Source organism: Schistocerca gregaria, chromosome 1, assembly GCF_023897955.1.
Source record: "Schistocerca gregaria isolate iqSchGreg1 chromosome 1, iqSchGreg1.2, whole genome shotgun sequence".
Classification (NCBI taxonomy): Eukaryota; Metazoa; Arthropoda; class Insecta; order Orthoptera; family Acrididae; genus Schistocerca; species Schistocerca gregaria.
In genome coordinates, this window is record NC_064920.1 from 1,118,356,428 (window position 1) to 1,118,375,739 (window position 19,312).

The 19,312-nt window shown below is 40.9% G+C and overlaps 1 protein-coding gene across 4 annotated transcripts in view; it reads right to left on the reverse strand.

Moving 5' to 3' along the window:
- Nucleotides 1-19,312, reverse strand: part of LOC126283710 (glutamate receptor ionotropic, kainate 2-like) — a 651,295-nt gene that overhangs the window by 65,595 nt on the left and 566,388 nt on the right. For all 4 annotated transcript variants that reach the window (XM_049982296.1, XM_049982293.1, XM_049982294.1 and 1 more), the window contains one exon: nt 15,547-15,744. In XM_049982296.1, coding sequence (XP_049838253.1) covers nt 15,547-15,744 — 198 coding nt within the window. The remainder of the gene's footprint in view (nt 1-15,546; nt 15,745-19,312) is intronic.

The following is a 19,312-nucleotide window of genomic DNA, read 5'->3' on the forward strand; positions in this document are numbered from 1 at the left end:
AATGAGGCACTGTTTGAATCTACCAACTCATACACTTACCTGGGTGTACCACTTTGTAGGGATATGAAATGGAATGATCACATAGCCTCAGTCGTGGATAAAGGAGTAGGTAGACTTCGGTTTATTGGTAGAGTACTGTGGAAGTGTATTCAGTCCACAAAGTAGATTGCTCGCAAATTACTCGTGTGGGCGTTTCTAGAATGTTGCTCAAGTGTGTCGGACCTATACGAAACAGGGCTAACAGGGGATATTGAACGTATACTCAGAAGGGCATCAGGATTGATCACACGTTTGAGTGATCTTGGGAAAGTATCACAACGATATTGAAGGAACTGAATACTCTTGCAGATAAACATACCCTGTCCCGACATAGTCTATTAACATATTTTTAAGAACCGGCTTTAAATGATGATTCTAGTAATATACTACACTTCCTTGCTTACCGCTCACATAGGGATCATGAGTACAAAATTTGAATAATTACTGCACAAACGGAGGTATACAAACGATCATTCTTCCCGTGCTCCATACGTAATTGGAAATGGAAGAAACCCTAATAAGTGGATCAACGGGATGCACCCTCTGCCATGCAACACGCGGTGGTTTGCAGTATTTAGATGTAGCTGTAGATGATGCCCCATTACTATGATTGATCGGGGATTTGCATCTTCCGAGGCATGCGCATTGTGGTAATTTGCTATGAGATCTTACGGTATACTGAGAATTTTTACTTTTGGACCGTCTGACTACAATGAATGAAACACAATTTTCGTGCCATACTCGTTTCACCTTTATTATCCGTGAGGCATCATCAGTGGCAGATTGTGTGGACGATTTTCTATATGTTATGTTTCAGTTCAATTGCATCAAAACGAGTGTTCAGTTCCTAGTGCTGTGAAATGTGGAAAAAGCCCTAAGTGACAATTATAAGAAGGGGAACGGTGCCAAAAAAGGAACAAAAGCATAATATGTAGAGAATCGTCCACGCAACCTGCCACTGACAATGCCTTGCAGAAAATAAAGGTGAAACGCGTATTGCACGAAAATTGTGCTTCATTCAGTTGTAGTCAGACGGTCCAAACAGTAAAAATTATCAATATACCATAATATTACACGCAACTGAGGAAGACAGGATTAAAGAAGTTCAAGATGCTATGAGATCTCTTGTGGATCCTGCTTACGCCACCGAATGCTACACATCACTCGCCATAGTTAAAACAGTTCGTATCTCATCAGGTATTGTTTCACGGACATATAATTAACAGAACGTTCCCTCCAATTTTGATGAATACTGCCTCCTGTCGGAATTTGTGACACTGTTTTTAGAAACCTATATTCATGACTACTCCCTAGCTGTATCTGTTCCTCTTCACCCACGAAAAATAAGAAAACCGACCGCGAAAGTGTCACAGAAACATTTCCAATTTCCCTCTGCACTGAATACCTGACTACACGCTTTCCCTATATTTGCCATATAGTCTTCGTTGAACTAAGAGCTGCTGAGAGTGTAGTAAGTAACGTCCATTTCAAGGTCGCAGGGTACTTGTAGGTATGCACCTTTGTGAACAGGTGGATTTACCAGGAAACTGTCAGACTTAAAAAAATTATAAATTTAAAATCCCGAAGCATTTCATACTTGGTGGCATGCGACTAGAAGACTTCCAGAAAACATAATGGTATTAATTAACATTAATAGTAGTAGAGCTAATTGCAGTAAGCTGCGTGAGGCAAGTAAAACACGCCACCCAAAAAACTTTCAGAACGAGATAAAATATCGCTACGTTATGTTGGACAATGTGTTACAGTCATTAGTACGCCAGTAATTTGTACTTTTACAGCTGCAAAATTATAATACCGAGTTTTTATGGAACTTTTAACATTTCGGCTATACGCGTAGATATTATTTTTCTTTGTTCTGTTTCCTCCGCTGGCCGTTAGCGTGACTGTGAGTAAATGCTAGTGCCATCTGTAGGACGTCTAGATAACTTTAACAGTTTGCCATGGTAACTGTCTATAAATACGAGTTGTCCGGTACATTGTGACATCTGTTGGCTGCTGAAGTAACTATCCGAAGTACGTAAGTTTAAGATCTGTAGACTGTCAAGTTTTACACTTTGTAAAATATCTATACGTATCTCAGATCATTTGTCATAGAAATGCTATAGTGCAAAGTAAATGCTTGTGTAGAAAACCTTGGAAAAAGCATATACTTTCGTGTGAGGGTTAAGTACCACATGATAACTTCTATGGTAATATCTGTTTGTTATATCTGAGACAAAGGCAGCGCGGGAAGTAAATGACGATTTTGGTTCGGCTCTAGTTAACAAATTTCAACGACGATGTGTGCTAAGCATTTTGGTGAATGAGCAATACTGAATAGGCCATTTGTAGATACCAATAGTATTATTCAACGAGTTGCAGTAAGTTTAACCAGAAGAGGATTGGCTCACTCATGAAGCTGCAGACGTCGGCAACATCTTATTGCGTATCAGCTAGGACGGTAAAGTGCTGATATACAGTTATATTTCCGTTACACCTTATTTAGACTTAGTAAATTCATAACTATACAATGGATAATACATTGTATCCATATGACATTAAAATGCTTTCTCTGCTCGTCTAGAATGCTGATTCTCGAACACAGAATTTGTTTCTCTGTTCTGAATTATAGTTATGACTCATTGTCACATCAGCAATTAATAGCTTGAAGAATCTTTCTAAAAGTTTGTCACTTAACTACTTACTTTACCAAAAATTATGTTGCATCGCATTTGGCAAATGATATAATGAACTTAAGAACAACTAGCCGCCATACTGCACTTACAAAGATGGCGTGATACTGATTTCGGGTATTTGTCCCGATATGATTTCAGACGCGTGAATGGCGTGGGTTCGTAATGATATGTGTGTCAAATTGAATGGTTTTCTTTTTGTAATTTTGGTTTGGTTGTGGTGTTTAAAGTGCTGAGAGGTGATTGCATTGTGACTGAATGTGCGGTGATGAACTGCTTTGCACTCTGGCGTCGGTAGCGGTGGTGCCTATTTAAACTACAGCTTTTTTGATTTGTTTTTACAACTATGTGTGTGAGCTATTATGGAGAGGGTATTATTGTAATTTGTAAAAGTCAGGTCCACAAACAATCAACATCATAACTTACTTACATTCAATGATCGATCCTTTGCGGAGGGAAAGAAAAAAAAAATGTTTGTCGTTGCACTGTAGCAATAGTAATTTCCGACATACACAATTAGTCGAGATCATATAAGGATTTCCGCTAACACGACCTTGGTTCAATGCCAGGCCAGATGGCACGCTGTAAGTTTATCAAGCCATAATCTCGGTTTGTTATTGGTCGCTTTAATGTCGTCCGAATTTATTTTAATGGCTCTGAGCACTATGGGACTTAACAGCTATGGTCATCAGTCCCCTAGAACTACTTAAATCTAACTAACCTAAGGACGTCACACAACACCCAGTCATCACGAGGCAGAGAAAATCCCTTACCCCGCCGGGAACCGAACCCGGGTATCCGGGCGCTGGAAGCGAGAACGCTACCGCACGACCACGAGCTGCAGACTATTTGTTTTAGTTTCGTAGTAAAGAGGTGCTGCTTTCATCGCACTGTGTTCCTCATTACGAATTATCGTGTGTTTCACTTTTTAAATTGCATTTTGAATATGTTGCTTGTATTCTGCATGACTTTTGTTATCATCCATAATAATGGGTGGAATAAATGATTCCATATATTTGTTTCATACAAAACAGAAGCTTAATTTGTCGGATATTGTTCTGAGGACATTTATTCTCACCTACGAATCCTTTTGTAAACTCTTAAGATTTAAATTCATTTAAGTATATTGTTAATATGCTATTTCATTCGTTTTCACATCCGTGTTTTGTACTTTCAAGCCTTTAATGAAGTACTGCAGGTTAGCAGCTTTTGAATATTTGATATTCATTTTTAATACATATTGTTACGGAATGAGTACTTATATATGCTTTGAATGGAGTATTCCTGCAAATGATTGCCCTTTGTAGTATTCCTACAGAGTATGTAGTTACATTTCCAGTTATCATTATGCAGCTGGCTACGGAGTATGTAGTTACTTTTCCAATCATCATTATGAAGCAGGCTACGGAGTATGTAGTTATTTTTCCAGTTATCATTAAGCAGCAAAAGTATTCTTCATCAAAGTACATTATTATACATAGGACTGTGCGGTATCGTGTGAATGCACTTCGACTGTACTGAATGCTACTCCATTTACTTAGCTTCAGTTGTTCATAATTCATTAGTTGAGCCAATGCTGAAAGTATGACAATGTGTATTATTCGCTCTTAAATTTTTACTGGAGTGAGAGAATAATTTTAATACATTGATCTCTGTTAAAGTGTATTGTTTTAGCACCTCTTAATAATGTGTGACCACATTTAGGTGACTAATGTTTCACTTTTAGCGTTTGTAAGAAGAAGGCCTTAGGCACTAATTGCGAGAATGAAAAGCACTTTCAGTTGCAAGAAACAACACCATTTCAAACACAAATACATAGTCCCTACTCATTCCGTGACAAGATGTAATATAGTTGAATGCCAGTTTTGTCAAAAGCTGCTGACATACAGTTATCCGTTACATACGAAAAAGTACGAAAAACGGATACGAACTAAAATAAAGTAGAACAAAAATGAGGTACTTACAACACACGTAAATCGACGATTCACTCATGGATTCGTAGACAGGAACAAATGAGCACAGAAGACTATAGTCTACTACGAAACCAACTTTCGCCTCATGCGAAACAAAAACAAAATGGAATTATTTACTCCACCCAATATTATGGATCCATGCAGAAACAAAGTATAATATAGGCAACATATTCTAAACAAAATTCAAAGATTACAGTATACACTGAGAAACCTTATCAGAATCAAAATGCATTGAAAGCAGCTTCTATATCATGTCATATAATAATGCTTATCTCTTGACATGTGCTATGATAATATTATTTCCTCTTGATAACGGCCATACGGTCAAAATTGCATTGTTGGATTGTATACATAAATAATTTGAAAGTAAATGGTGACCACTGTGTCATTTGTAAAATTTTACATGACTGTCTACATCAGCTACGAGAAGTTAATCATAGTTTTTATTGAGGTTTCTCGAACATATTACTTTACAGGGTCGCAAAAACCTTTCGGTCTCGAGGCACGCTGCTTACTACTAGACTGTGAGGCCCATCCACAAAGTATACTGAAAAATACTTTCATCTAAATCACGTACTTCGATTTCAATATGCGAATTTTTGCGCCATATTTTCTCGTAATCAAAGTTCATTGTCTTGCTACTAGGAGTGCTACTGTCTGTTTCCACATCGTAGCATGGGCCCTGCACTTAGGATGTTTTTGTGTTCTGTGGTTGAGAAAATACTTGATCATGAATTAGAGGTGGTTAGCCATATACAGGGTGATTATAATTAAAGTTAAACTTTAAACTGTAGAAATAACACCACTGGCCATAATGACGTCAAATTGCAATGGAATATTTACCCGGTAAGGGAGAAACGTATGGCAGAAGAAAAAAGAAGTGTGAAAATTGATCAGTAGATGGCTCTGTATGTGTCAGAATACGTTAATTATTAGTCTCGAATCAGAAACATACAAATTTACAGTAGCCATACACATCAATAAATATGTTCATATATATATACACAAATTGTATTTATATTACATGTGCCCAGTACTTTGCAACCTCCAAGGCGCTTGGAGTGGCTTGCAGGAGATCAATCTTCGTGCAGGATGTTGGGTACAAAAGGCGCTGGAGCATGTGGCTTGTGGTTTGTTCTTGTCCACAATCACAGGACTTATCTTCTGTTATGAAACCCCCATCTCTTCAGGTTGTCTTTGGATCGTCCAACTCCTGATCGTAATCTGTTTAAGGATTTCCACACCAGCCAGCTCTCGTTGTGTCCAGGTGGCAGTTCTTCAGCTTCTGGCGTCTGCAGGTGAGGCGTCGACTTCTTCCAGAACTCCAGCCTTGCCTTCTCTGGTGAAATGGTGAGCTTCTCGGATGTTCTCAGGAACCTCTTTCGCGATCTCAGCCGTTGCTGTGGTGGATTATGTCCGTGCAGCGGTGGGCACTGTCCTGTTCCACTTTCAGTCTCTCCTTGTTGGCAGCCACTGTTCTGCGTATCCATGGTGGCGCTATTCCAGCCAGGCAATAGAGCTTATCAGTTGGGGTAGGTCTTAAGCAACCTATGATCAACTTGCAGGTTTCGTTGAGAGCTATGTCTACTTGTCTGGCATGAGATGACCCGTACCAGGCTGGAGAAGCATATTCGGCAGTAGGAAAGCACAGTGCCATTGGAGACCAGCGAATAGTTGTGGATGTGATCCCCACTGTGTCCCCGCTAGTTTGCGAATTACGTTGTTTCGAGCGGAGATCTTCATTTTGGTGTTCTTGCAGTGAGTTTTGAGTGTCAGAGGTCTATCGAGAGTGACTCCCAAGTATTTAAGTGCGTGGTGATGCTGGAGTTGGATGCCTGACCATGCAATATGTAGCTCACGATTAGCTTCTCTGTTCCTTAAATGAAAGGCACACACTTGTGTCTTCGAAGGGTTTGGTCTGAGTTGGTTCCGATTGTAGTAGCTTGACAGTGTTCTAAGTGCTGTTGTCAGGTTTCTTTCCACTCCTTCAAAGCATGAGCTCTGCGTAGCAAGGGCTAGGTCATCTGCATATAAGAATCTCCTAGTGCCTGTGGTCAATGGCTGGTCGTTGGTATAGATGTTGAAGAGAAGTGGAGCCAAGATCAAATGAAAACACCTGTCATGCGTACGACCCATTGAAGTTTCATCCATTCGCGTCTGCGACGTTCAACATCACTGTCTCAATGCAGGACCACGCTCTGTTTGTAAAGCTGTGTTATAAGAGTGATGACTGTGCACGTCGCTCTGCACAAGTTCCAGAAACTGAAGGGTTTGAAAAAAGGCTTTGGTCCGATTACTGCCGTGGGTCTGGAGAAAATGATTCGGAAATTAGAAAAGACGGTTTCTTTAGGTGTGAAACCTGGTAGAGGGAGGAAACGAATTGATTCGACGTCAGTGGAAGCAATGGACACAACTGTGCAGGAGGAGACGAGTGGTGATGTGCAAACGTGTAGTGCACGGGGAATTGCCCGAACATTGGCCTTCTTTGCTCCCATACAAAATTACAATTGAGCACTAGTTGCTTCCTGTTGACCTGCCAGCAAGAGAGACCTTGACTTTAGAATTTATTGCATGGAAGTGGACAATATTGCTCGCATGGAAGAGGACAATGATTGGCCGTAGAAGACTTTGTGGACAGACGAAGCCCACTCCCATGTGACATGATATGTCAATACACAGAACTGTCGAATATGGGCAACGGAAAATCCACACTCAAATCAACCAGTGACACTTCATCCTGAAAAGGTCACAGTGTGGTGCGGGTTTGCGGCACCATTTCTCGTAGGGCCATATTTTTAGAAGAGACAGGTGCTTTCTGCCCTGTTACCTGTACCATCACTGGTAAGCGCTAGGAGTGTGTTTTGCGCACCCACGTCATTCTAGCACTCCAAGAGCGTGAGTGTGTGTGGATGGGATCATTTTTATGCAAGATGCCGCACCTCTGCTCATTGCAAATCCAGTTAAGCAGCTGCTAAAGTGCCATTTCGTAAATGCTACAATTATTAGGTGCCATTTTCCTACAGCCTGGCCCTCCCGATCACCAGACCTTAATCCGTGTGACTTCTGTCTGTGGGGCTATCTGAAAGATCTTGTGTTCAGTGTCCCGATTGCAAACTTAGCTGCACTGGAGGCACGCATTCCGCAAACCTGAACGTGATCCCGGAAACACTTCGATCAGTTGTGGAACACGCTGTTTCTCGATTTCAACTTGTTGCAGAAAACGGTGGACAACACACTGAACATGTTTTGCGCCAATAACACGGAAATTAATAATCCAATTTGATTTCGATTCATGCTTTTTATGTTGTTTTTGGCCTCAGGGCAATTAAAAACCGATGTGAGAGATGCTTTTTGTGCGGTCTTTGGCTTCAGGTCAATTAAAAACCGATGTTAGAGAAGCTTTTTGTGCGGTTTTTGGCCTCAGAACAATTAAAAATCGATTTTTCTCATCCGATGTTATAAGACGTTCCCGTGCTGGATGGGCTTACGCAAAGTAAATTATCACACCTATTTGCGCACTGAGTAGTACAGTTTGTTTTACTGTCAAACTTACACCTTAGGCATTGTTGTATGATTCTTTTGTCATTTTTAGTCGACCACTACTAAATTATGATGGTTACAGCGCCATCTATTACTACATTTTGTAACTATTTATTTTTCTTATGTCATACGTTTTCCCTCATCTCCGATTTTTACGGTGGTTTGAAAGTTTAACTTTAATTATAATCACCCTATTTAACAAAGTCATACTTTAACTACGCAAACTATTTTTAAAAATGAATATTCCATTAAGTTGCTTGATACTGTACATACTGTGTCTGGGAGCTATCCCCTCTACGGAGAATCTTCGTCCCCGCATAGTGGTTCACAACCTCTCACAACAGAATACAGCAGTCTGCTCACCCCACCGCCGCCCCACACCGAATCCAGGGCTATTTTGCGGTTCATCCGTAGTGGATTCCTCTCCCCCCCCCCCACCCCCCTCCGGGGAACGTCTCTCACACCAGACGAGTGTAATCCCAAAGTTTTCGTGGTAGAGTAATTATGCTGTGCGCGCCCGTGGAGAAAGTGTTTGCGCAGCTATCACCAATATACTCTTACTGAGGCGGAATATGGGGAACCAGCCCGCATTCGCTAAGGCAAATGGAAAACCTACTTAAAAACCATCCACAGCATAGACTGGCGGATTCGTGCCGTGGAACAGCACCCCTTCCCGAACGGAAAGCAGTGCGTTAGACCGCACGACTAACCGGGCGGGCTCCCGTCTACATACTTTTGGAAAGAGACTTCGATGAAGATTTCAACAACATAAAGTTCGCGTGACTTGATCAAATTCTAAAAATATAGAGGCGCCGCAACCAGCTGTGTCCACAAACCTCTGCCCTACAGGAACATATGTAAGCAGACACGTAACATATGTAGGACAGGACAGAACAATGATTACTAAGCCACTGATATATAGCAGTTTCATTTAATATCGCGTAATAAAGAGTGCTAGTATCGCCTATGCTATACGTCTCATAAATATGAATGCACATAACGTGATATACGACTACATGTAGAAGTCATTGAATGTGATCTATGATAAAAAGTATTTTGTATCTTAAAGTGAAACACTCTACATAAAATGTGTTTGAAATACTAGCCTCAAAACTGCCCACAACAGATGCTGTACTGTGGCTACACTTACTACTGAAATAATTCTTAGATTTATCTTTAATTGTTCAGTAAATTCAAGTGAGTACTTGATACAGAACGTGGTAAAATAAATTTTATGTTTATGGCGACAAAGTATCTTTTTCATAATGACAACGCAGTGTGATTGCCGTTGTAGTACGTAAAGTGACCTCAGGTGCGAAATGTTTTCCATTACAAAATCTGCTCTGTAAATTCACTAAACCATAATTGTAGCTCTCAAAATTATTTGAAATTACGTTCAGTGCAGATTTAAACGTATCTTTCAAAACAACAACAGAATTATCATTATCAATATCCAAATATCCCTATTACATTGTCTACGCAAAGATTGTGCTTCTGTCGTTCTTTGGCTTTTATTCCGACCCAATAGTTTTCTTTTCCTAAGCTTGACCTAAAACAAATCTAATTTTCGTGTAGTCAACAATGACGTAACTATTCAGAATGAAGAAATTGAAAATTTTGAATTACTTGATATTTCTTGGTAAACGTGTCGAATGAACACAATGATAGTTTCTTTTATTCGTAGGCAAAACTAAGTGAAAAAACGATGCCGATAACAACGTCATGGGCAGTCTGTGTTTCCTCCAAAGGTTTCGCGGGGCACTATGGGACGTACCTTCTGAGGTCACCAGTCCGCTAGAACTTAGAACTACTTAAGCCTAACTAACCTAAGGACATCATACACACCCATGCCCAAAGGAGGAGTCGAACCTGCGACCGGAGCGCTCGCACGGTTCGAGACTGTAGCGCCTAGAACCGCTCGGTCACCCTGGCCGGCCGTGTGGTTTCAGGCGCTGCAGTCCGGAACCGCGGGACTGCAACGGCCGCAGGTTCGAATCCTGCCTCGGGCATGCATGTATGTGATGCCCTCAGGTTAGTTAGGTTTAAGTAGCTCTACGTTCTAGGTGACTTATGACCTAAGTTGTTAAGTCCCATAGTGCTCAGAGCCATTTGAACCAATCACCCTGGCCGGCCCTGGTGATATCATCAACGACCTTGAAGTCTTAGCATTGTAGCTGCCCAGTATGCGTGTGTTACGGCAAATGAACCATCTGCAACATTTAAAAATGAAAATGCAATTACATGGAACGTCGTTACTTTCGTGCGTCATTTCTACCATATTACCTAATCGGTACATGTCGTAAAAATTGGCAGAAGCTTGATAGACAGAGGAACGTCTTTCTCATGTGTGAATGTCTACCTCTCTTTGCGGGTACATAAAAGCGTTATTTTATTTTTCTACGCATCTATGACAAAGTACCTTTCGAATTACACAAATTTCAATTGCCTTCTTGCACAATTAGTGTTAAAACACGGTACTTCAGTTTTAGATGTTCATATACTATAATTACGATTCTAGTTTGCATCTGAATGGAGTTTTAGATGTTCATATATTATAATTACGATTCTAGTTTGCATCTGAATGGGGTGTTCAAACACACGTTAACTAGAGCCCTGCAGGTGCGAGGCCTGTTAGCGTGTCCCACAGGCGACTGATGTGCCACTGAGAGCGCTAATAAGCTTGGCGAACGTTCGCGGAAGTTGCCGAACATTACCGATGCTAATGATAGCCGCGTAAGCGCAGGGTACACCGGCCACGCGACTGCACTCGTGTTGGGTGAAATTTGTGCTAATTACGAATAACGAATCGAGATATATTATGCGAAACATTATTCAGTTACACCAATAATAGGCTTATTCGTCATTTGTGAATACGAAATGTGAAGAGTAATAGATAAATCTGGAACCCGGTACCATTTATTGCTCCAGTTCTTTGCCATTTATTAAGCGAATGTGTTTTTCTTTCTTTTGAATTACTTTTGAGGACATTTCTTTTTTTCAAACACCTCATAACAAACTCTATGTGATTTTCGAAGATTTGCCGGTGTGACACTAAAGGAAACACGTTCTACACATACAATGCACTCCTAAATTCGTCTTTATTTCATGATAACGGTGAATTACTTTAAATTCACACATTCTACAGGAAGAATTGGGAAATCATTACACCGCTGTTTTTGGTAAATAATTAATTCTGATTCCGTGTTATCATTCCTTCTCAAATCACATTCCAAATAAAATCTTCGTTTTATGTCATTAATATCATTCGAAACCGTGGCCTAATTTCTTTGAAATATCTTTGGATATCAAACGTATGTGTTTATTGTAAACCTCCCGTGGTCTTGGACAGCAATACAGGTCGAATGTGGGAAACAATTCGCCCAATCGCAACCTTTCATACAGCTGCATGCGGTGCATACGGGAGTGCCGTGAACAACACACGAGGGCCGTTCAATAAGTAATGACCCAAATATTTTTTTCTTTAAAACCCGTTACTATTCATACACAAACGTCTTTGTTGGTGCTCCACATTTAATGTTTGTTTTGAGCGCCGCTCAAGTTTCGAACCGTTCTGGAAGATTGCAGAGCTGTAGTACAGCGTCGAAGTGGCGTCTACATACGTCTCACATTACAAGCAGCTTGTTATTGAATTCCTGTTTGCAGAAAAAGCCTCCTTCGTGAACACCCATAACCGTTTGTGTGCAGTGTATGGCGATGCTGCATTTGATGGGAGCAGAATTGGACCATGGGTAAAGAAAGGTACAGCCTCAGGAAATGCAGGAACAGCTCCATGATCAGCCATGCTTGGGACATCCTATCACAGCCACTGCACCAGACATGCTGAATCGTGCGGATGCCATTATTCGTGCAGAATAGCACAAAACAACTCAACAATTGACTCTACAATTATCGGTCAGCACTGGAAGTGCGTCTGCAATGTTCGAGAGTCTCGGATATCAAAAGAGGTGCTCACGATAGGTTCCGCGAATGCTCAGAACTCAAAGAAAGGCCATTTCATCTGAACTGTTGGAGAGTTTTGAGACCTACCGAGATGCCTTTCTGTCACGGATGGCTACGGACGACTAAAGCAGGGAGCATCACTTTCCGCCGGAAACAAAAGAAGAAATTCAAGACAAACCTGCCGTAAAAGTCATGGTGACAGTCTTCTGGGGTAGTGATGGCGTCATTCTCGTGGATGTGACGCCAAGAGGATCCACCATCAATTAAGAGGCATGCGTGAAGAGTTCTTGAGGGCAATATTATGGAAATGGAAGAGGATGTAGATGAAGATGAAATGGGAGATACGATACTGCGTGAAGAGTCTGACAGAGCACTGAAAGACCTGAGTCGAAACAAGGCCCCGGGAGTAGACAACATTCCATTAGAACTACTGACGGCTTTGGGCGAGCCATCCTGACAAAACTCTACCATCTGGTGAGCAAGATGTATGAGACAGGCGAAATACCCTCAGACTTCAAGAAGAATATAATAATTCCAATCCTAAAGAAGGCATGTGTTGACAGATGTGAAAATTACCGAAATATCAGTTTCATAAGTCACAGCTGCAAAATACTAACGCGAAATCTTTACAGACGAATGGAAAAACTGGTAAAAGCCGACCTCGGGGAAGATCAGTTTGGATTCCCTAGAAATGTTGGAACACGTGAGGCTATACTGACCTTACGACTTATCTTAGAAGAAATATTAAGGAAAGGCAATACTACGTTTGTAACATTTGTAGACATAGGGAAAGCTTTTGACAATATTGACCTGAATACTCTCTTTCAAATTCTAAATGTGGCAGGGGTAAAATACAGGCAGCGAAAGTTTATTTACAGTTTGTACAGAAACCAGATGGAGGTTATAAGAGTCGAGGTGCACGAAAGGGAAGCAATGGTTGGGAAGGGAGTGAGACAGGGTGTAGCCTCTCCTGATGTTATTCAATCTGTACATTGAGCAAGCAGTAAAGAAAACAAAAGAAAAATTCGGAGTAGGTATTAAAATCCATGGAAAAGAAATAAAAGTTTGAGGTTCGCCGATGACATTGTAATTCTGTCAGAGACAGAAAGGAACTTGGAAAAGCAGTTGAACGTGATGGGCAGTGTCTTGAAAGGAGGATATATGATGAACATGAACAAAAGCTAAACGAGGATAATGGAATGTAATCGAATGAAGTCGGGTGATGCTGAGGGAATTAGATTAGGAAATGACACACTTATAGTAGTAAAGGAGTTTTGTTATTTGGGGAGCAAAGTACCTGATGATGGTCGAAGTAGAGAGGATATAAAATATGGACTGCCAATGGCAAAGAAAGCGTTTCTGAAGAAGAGAAATTTGTTAACATTGAGTATAGATTTAAGCGTCAGGAAGTCGTTTCTGAAAGTATTCGTGGAGTGTAGCCATGTATGGAAGTGAAACATGTACGATAAATAGTTTGGAAGGGAAGAGAATGTAAACTTTCGAAATGTGGTGCTACAGGTAAATGTTGAAGATTAGATGGGAAGATCACATAACTGATGAGGAGGTATTGAATAGAATTGCGGAGAAGAGGACTTTGTGGCACAACTTGACAAGAAGAAGGGACCGGTTGGTAGGACACGTTCTGAGGCATCAGGGGATCACATATTTAGCATTGGTGGGCAGCGTGGATGGTAAAAATTGTAGAGGGAGACCAAGGGATGAATACACTAAGGAGATTCAGAAGCATGTAGGTTGCAGTAGGTACTGTGAGATGAAGAAGCTTGCACAGGATAGAGTAGTATGGAGAGCTGCATCAAACCTACCCTATTCCAGTCAGCCATCACTATTAAATTTTCGTCTACCTTCACTATCTGAATAATTTCTTTGATTTCATCATACATTTCTTCTATTTCTTCATCATCTGCAGAGCTAGTTGGCATATAAACTTGTACTACTGTAGTAGGCGTGGGCTTCGTGTCTATCTTGGCCACAATAATGCGTCCACTATGCTGTCTGTAGAAGCTACCTGCACTCGCACTCCTATTTTTTATTCATTATTCAACCTACTCCTGCATTACCCCTATTTGATTTTGTATTTATAACCCTGTATTCGCCTGACCAAAGGTGTTGTTCCTCCTGCCAACGAACTTCACTAATTCCCACTATATCTAACTTTAACGTATCCATTTCCCTTTTTATTTCCCTTTTTATCCTGTATTCGCCTGACCAAAAGTCTTGTTCCTCCTGCCACCGAACATCACTAATTCCCACTATATCCCACTATATCCGTCTCCACGCTCCGATCCGTAGAATGCCAGTTTTCTTTGTCCTGATAACGAAGTCCTCTTGAGTAGTCCCTGCCCAGAAATCTGAATGGGGGACTATTTTACCTACAAAGTACATTGTGAGCTCTTGAGCATTTTCACACGTAATTGGCTTTACTAAGGAAAAGTCGAAGTGATGGATGCAACATTTATTCAGCCAGGTACCCCACGAAACGTTCGATGTTCAGCAGTGAAATTCATAATCGTAGTTGACAAAAATATTCAGTTGCAGAAGTTTAAGCTGTGTTCTTAGAGTCGTGCTTAATCACATCCTCGGAAAAAATATCAAAAAATATTTGACGGCCAATGTTATATTTGAAAACTTAGTTTTTCTTGTAGCTATGCTGCATGTTAATTAATTTGAACCTTTAAATTTCCCTATTTGTGTGTTCACGCTACTTAAAAGTGATGTTGCTAGACGCAGACAACATCGCGTGTCATATGTTTTGAATATCTGCTGTCGTTGGCTGGTGAGATCAGGTGACGCGAGCTGTGACTGGCTGACGAAAGAGCGCTCCTATCTCGACTAGGGACCTCCCGTTCTGTATTTGGTGGAATTCGTGTTATACTTTCGTAATAACAAAATATGCCTTCTAAACGTTGCCGCGCATCAGAGATCTTTCCAAAACGTTGATTTTTGTTGGCTTTCGTTTTCTAAAGAGCTTAGAAGTTCTGCACTGGTGTATAAAACATTCACCGTTCAAAAATTGGTAAGTTTTACAACTACGGGGGAAAGTATATTGTTAATTAACACGGTAAAAATGTACTTTCAGCTGGAAACAGTGTATTTTTGCCCGGAAAAGATTGTATTTTCATCCGGGAAAAAGTATTTTTAACTGGGAAGTCCGGAAATTTTCTTTCTTGTCAGCGTATACACGCTGTTAGAGAACTGTTTTGGATCCTCTGGTAGTTTTTGTGTTTCCATCTCATCAGAAACGATTGACTGTAAGAAAAGTAACAAATGATAACTTAAAATGTTATCAACGTAAGGTCGCCAAAGAACCTGGAATAGCTTACCCTGAAGAACGTCATGGTGGAACCGCTGTCCAGAGTGCCGTAGGAGATGTCCGTCTGCCCCGCCAGGTCCTCGGCGTTCTCAATAGGCGTGATCATCCTCTCCACGGTGAGGAAGGCGGCCAGGTTGGCCGTGTAGGACGAGATGATGATCAGCGTGAAGAACCACCAGATGCCGCCCACGATGCGCGTCGATGTAGCCTGTGAACCAAGCTCCCGTCTGCACCTACAAGTCTTGTACGATGACGTCATCGCCAGCGACATGTGAATACCTCATGATGGTAATGGCAGCAATGAAATACAGAAAGTAATTACACAACTGCAGAACTCGTCAGAAAATTACTCGCCTCGGATCGGTCACTGCCTGTGAGTAATTCACCGAGCGAGGTGGCGTAGTGGTTAGTGCGCTGGACTCACATTCGGAAGGACTATGGTTAAAACCCACGTCCTGATTTAGCTTTCCCCTGATTTCCTTAAAGTGCTTTATGTAAATGCCGGGATGGTTCCTCTGAAAGCGCACGGCCGATTTCTTTCCCCATCCTTCGGTCATCCAAGGGGACCGATGACCTCGCTGTTTGGTCCCCTCCCCCAAATCAACCACCCAACCTGTAACGCAGTCCAAAGGATGATGAACATTTTATTTATAAATTTTCCGCCTTTTGTATAAAAACCAGCACAATTCTGTTGTCCATTTCCTTCATTACTGTAAGATATGATGAGTTAAATATCTTGACAGAGTTTACTCAGAGGGAAACATAGTGACGTTCTTTGTTTTTGCAGGTTCTGTTCCGTAGCAAGGAAGGAAACATTACGTAAATTTCCGATAAGAACACTATATGATGTTGGGTGCAGACTTTTAAAAGTCTATCACGAGCTTGGCACATTTCATGTCCTGGTTGATGCGTCTGTTTCTTTCAAATTTAGTGTGTGTTTGCTCGGCATAGTACGAGTTTGTCATCAGTTACAACATTTTCACTTTCGATGGGTATTCCAATTAACTGAAACAAGAAGTCGTTAAATACCCTCCTTAGGATGTGCAGTCGTACATATAGCGTGAGGCAGGAGGAAAGGTACGTGGTTTGAGGGGTGATAGTATAAGTGATTCTGAACACAAAGCGTCATATGAACGTACCTCCTATTCTTAATAGTTTCCTAGGAAACAAATGAAAAAGTGGACAAAGGACAAATGCAAGTGATAGTAAATGAAACATTGGGATCTAACGTCGTGTTTGATTGTGTAAATTTTCTCACAAAATATGATCAAAACGTCCACCGTCAAAAGCAATGCATTTTGCAGCTGATTTAGACAGCGGCTGTGTTGCTGATCTGAGTCGATTCGTACGGTCCTTCACTTTGGCACATGAATTTAAGATACGAGCGAGAACTTTTTCCTTTGTGTCCACCTACGCTTGTAGACTTATCTCGTGAGCCAACCCCGCGAAGAGTAATGTAATGGAGTAAGTAATCTAAAGTAAAGTAATTAATGTAATGTACTGAATTTAATGTGCTGTAAGTAATCTAATGGACTAGTTGAACTGCGCATTAAAATGGTCAAAGAGGCAGCACCAAGTAGCCTAATGTCACTTCGTTTGTATTCGCATATCAGTGCTGGTGAAGGAGACAGGCAATTGAGGCCCGTTACTGTCAAACAGCTGTATGTTACATACTGTTAAGAAAATGGCTCATGTTCATTTGAAGTTTTTATTCAGAATCACTAATAATATCACCTCTCAAAGCATGTACCTTTCTCTTTAATCACCCCTGTCTATGTAAAAGTATTGAAACATGTTCTTCAAGGTACGAGTGTTTTACGTTTTGGCTGCTTACTGTTTCGGTTGGCTACTTAACAGGAATGGTCAAAAGGAGAGGAGGGAAATCAGAATTTAAGTTCTGTCGACGTCAAGGTTATTAGAGTTGCACCACAAGCTTGGATATTTGCCAAAGGGATTAAGAAACAACGGAAAACATAAAACTGTATAACCAGATGGATATTTCAAACAGTGCTGTCTCGAATGTAATGGCAGCGTCTTGACATCTTGTCACATTACTCGGTGCGAATACCCACGCGGCAGAGAGCTTGGTGTGCTCCTCAGTTTATACACCGGATTTCAAAGGGAAAATCTGCGACGGATAATGTGTGTCGAGCACTACCGTCATGGGTACCTTCTAAACAGATTTACTTTTAATGGATGGCATTTACATAATTCCGTTAACTCCTACACATCCATTCTGCGGAATGTTAATAAGACGCAAGACATTTATCTCCACTCTCACTGCTACCTATGCATCTTACGAGGCTGTTCAGATTTCGTGGTTGGCACGAAGTGGGAAAGTGGTTAGTTCATAGGATTCTCAGTCGAGAGAAGTGGAATTCGGACGTTCCTTGCTACCACCCAGATTTAGGTTTACCATTGTTCCCTATTTGATGAAGCATTACGTCGGGAATGACCCCACTGAATAAATAATACAACCTATTTCCTTTCCCATCCTGTCCCTACCGTAGCCTGTACAGCATCCCAAATGAGCTCTTAGGGGCTTACGGCACATTCAAATCTTAATATTTTTCGTTCTTTTACAACGTTCGTGTGTTTGAAAGTCTTTATGACGGAGAGCGTCTTGCTTTGTTCGGTTTACACAACGTATGTTTTGCACATTATCTTGTTTATGAATTATTGAAGTTTGTTATCAAATGGTTCAAAGGGATCTGAGCACTATGGGACTTAACATCTATGGCCATCAGTCCCCTAGAGCTTAGAACTACTTAAACCTAACTAACCTAAGGACAGCACACAACACCCAGCCATCACGAGGCAGAGAAAATCCCTGACCCCGCGGGGAATCGAACCTGGGAACCCGGGCGTGGGAAGCGAGAACGCTATCGCACGACCACGAGATGCGGGCGAGGTTTGTTATCAGGAATGCCTTCACGAACGTTTAATTTTACTGTGCGAGCAGTCTTCATCTTGCGTTTTTCCTACACTGCGCGTCACACAGAGATAACAAGACGAAAAATCTTCATTTAAATTTCTCATTTGCACAAGGAACCAGTTTGTTGTCGTTCCAGTTTCTCCTGAGGAGGAAGCTCTTTAATGTAGTTACTTCCGTCACGAAGACAGAAATTTTTAATTCCCCACATCTTAATCGGAACCATGATAACACTGTTATTACGATTATCATATTCATGGATTACGCCCTTTAATTTAACAGCGCATATATCTCCCTGTAACACCCTATAACACCTTTTCCTTGCTGCACAGAGTACTTTTAATAGCCTATTTTCATTAACTCTTTAAAAGTTTGGTAAATTTCATTTGATGCTCATCATTTCTTTTTATTTTATGCCTAATTATAGTTCTGCTGTCTTGACGTAATACATTTTACGTTTTGATGTAGCCGTTTACCATACGTAGTAGAAAAAATGTTTCTATGGCTTGTATCAGAGCGCGAACAGAAACCTCTACCTCATATTCATACAGTGCTTTAGTTCGGCACTGTCTTCTCAGGATTTTATGTGTTGTGCATCAAATGAAAAAGAATGTATCACACAAATGTTACTGGTGACAGGCTGAACTTAGTTAGTTGGTTGGTTGCATGTCCCATTGATCAATTGCACGGTATGGTAGCCATTACGATGGGGAACGTGTCAAGTGCACAAAAAATGCAAACATACACACACACACACACACACACACACACACACACACACACACACACACACACACACACATATATATATATATATATATATATATATATATATATATTACAA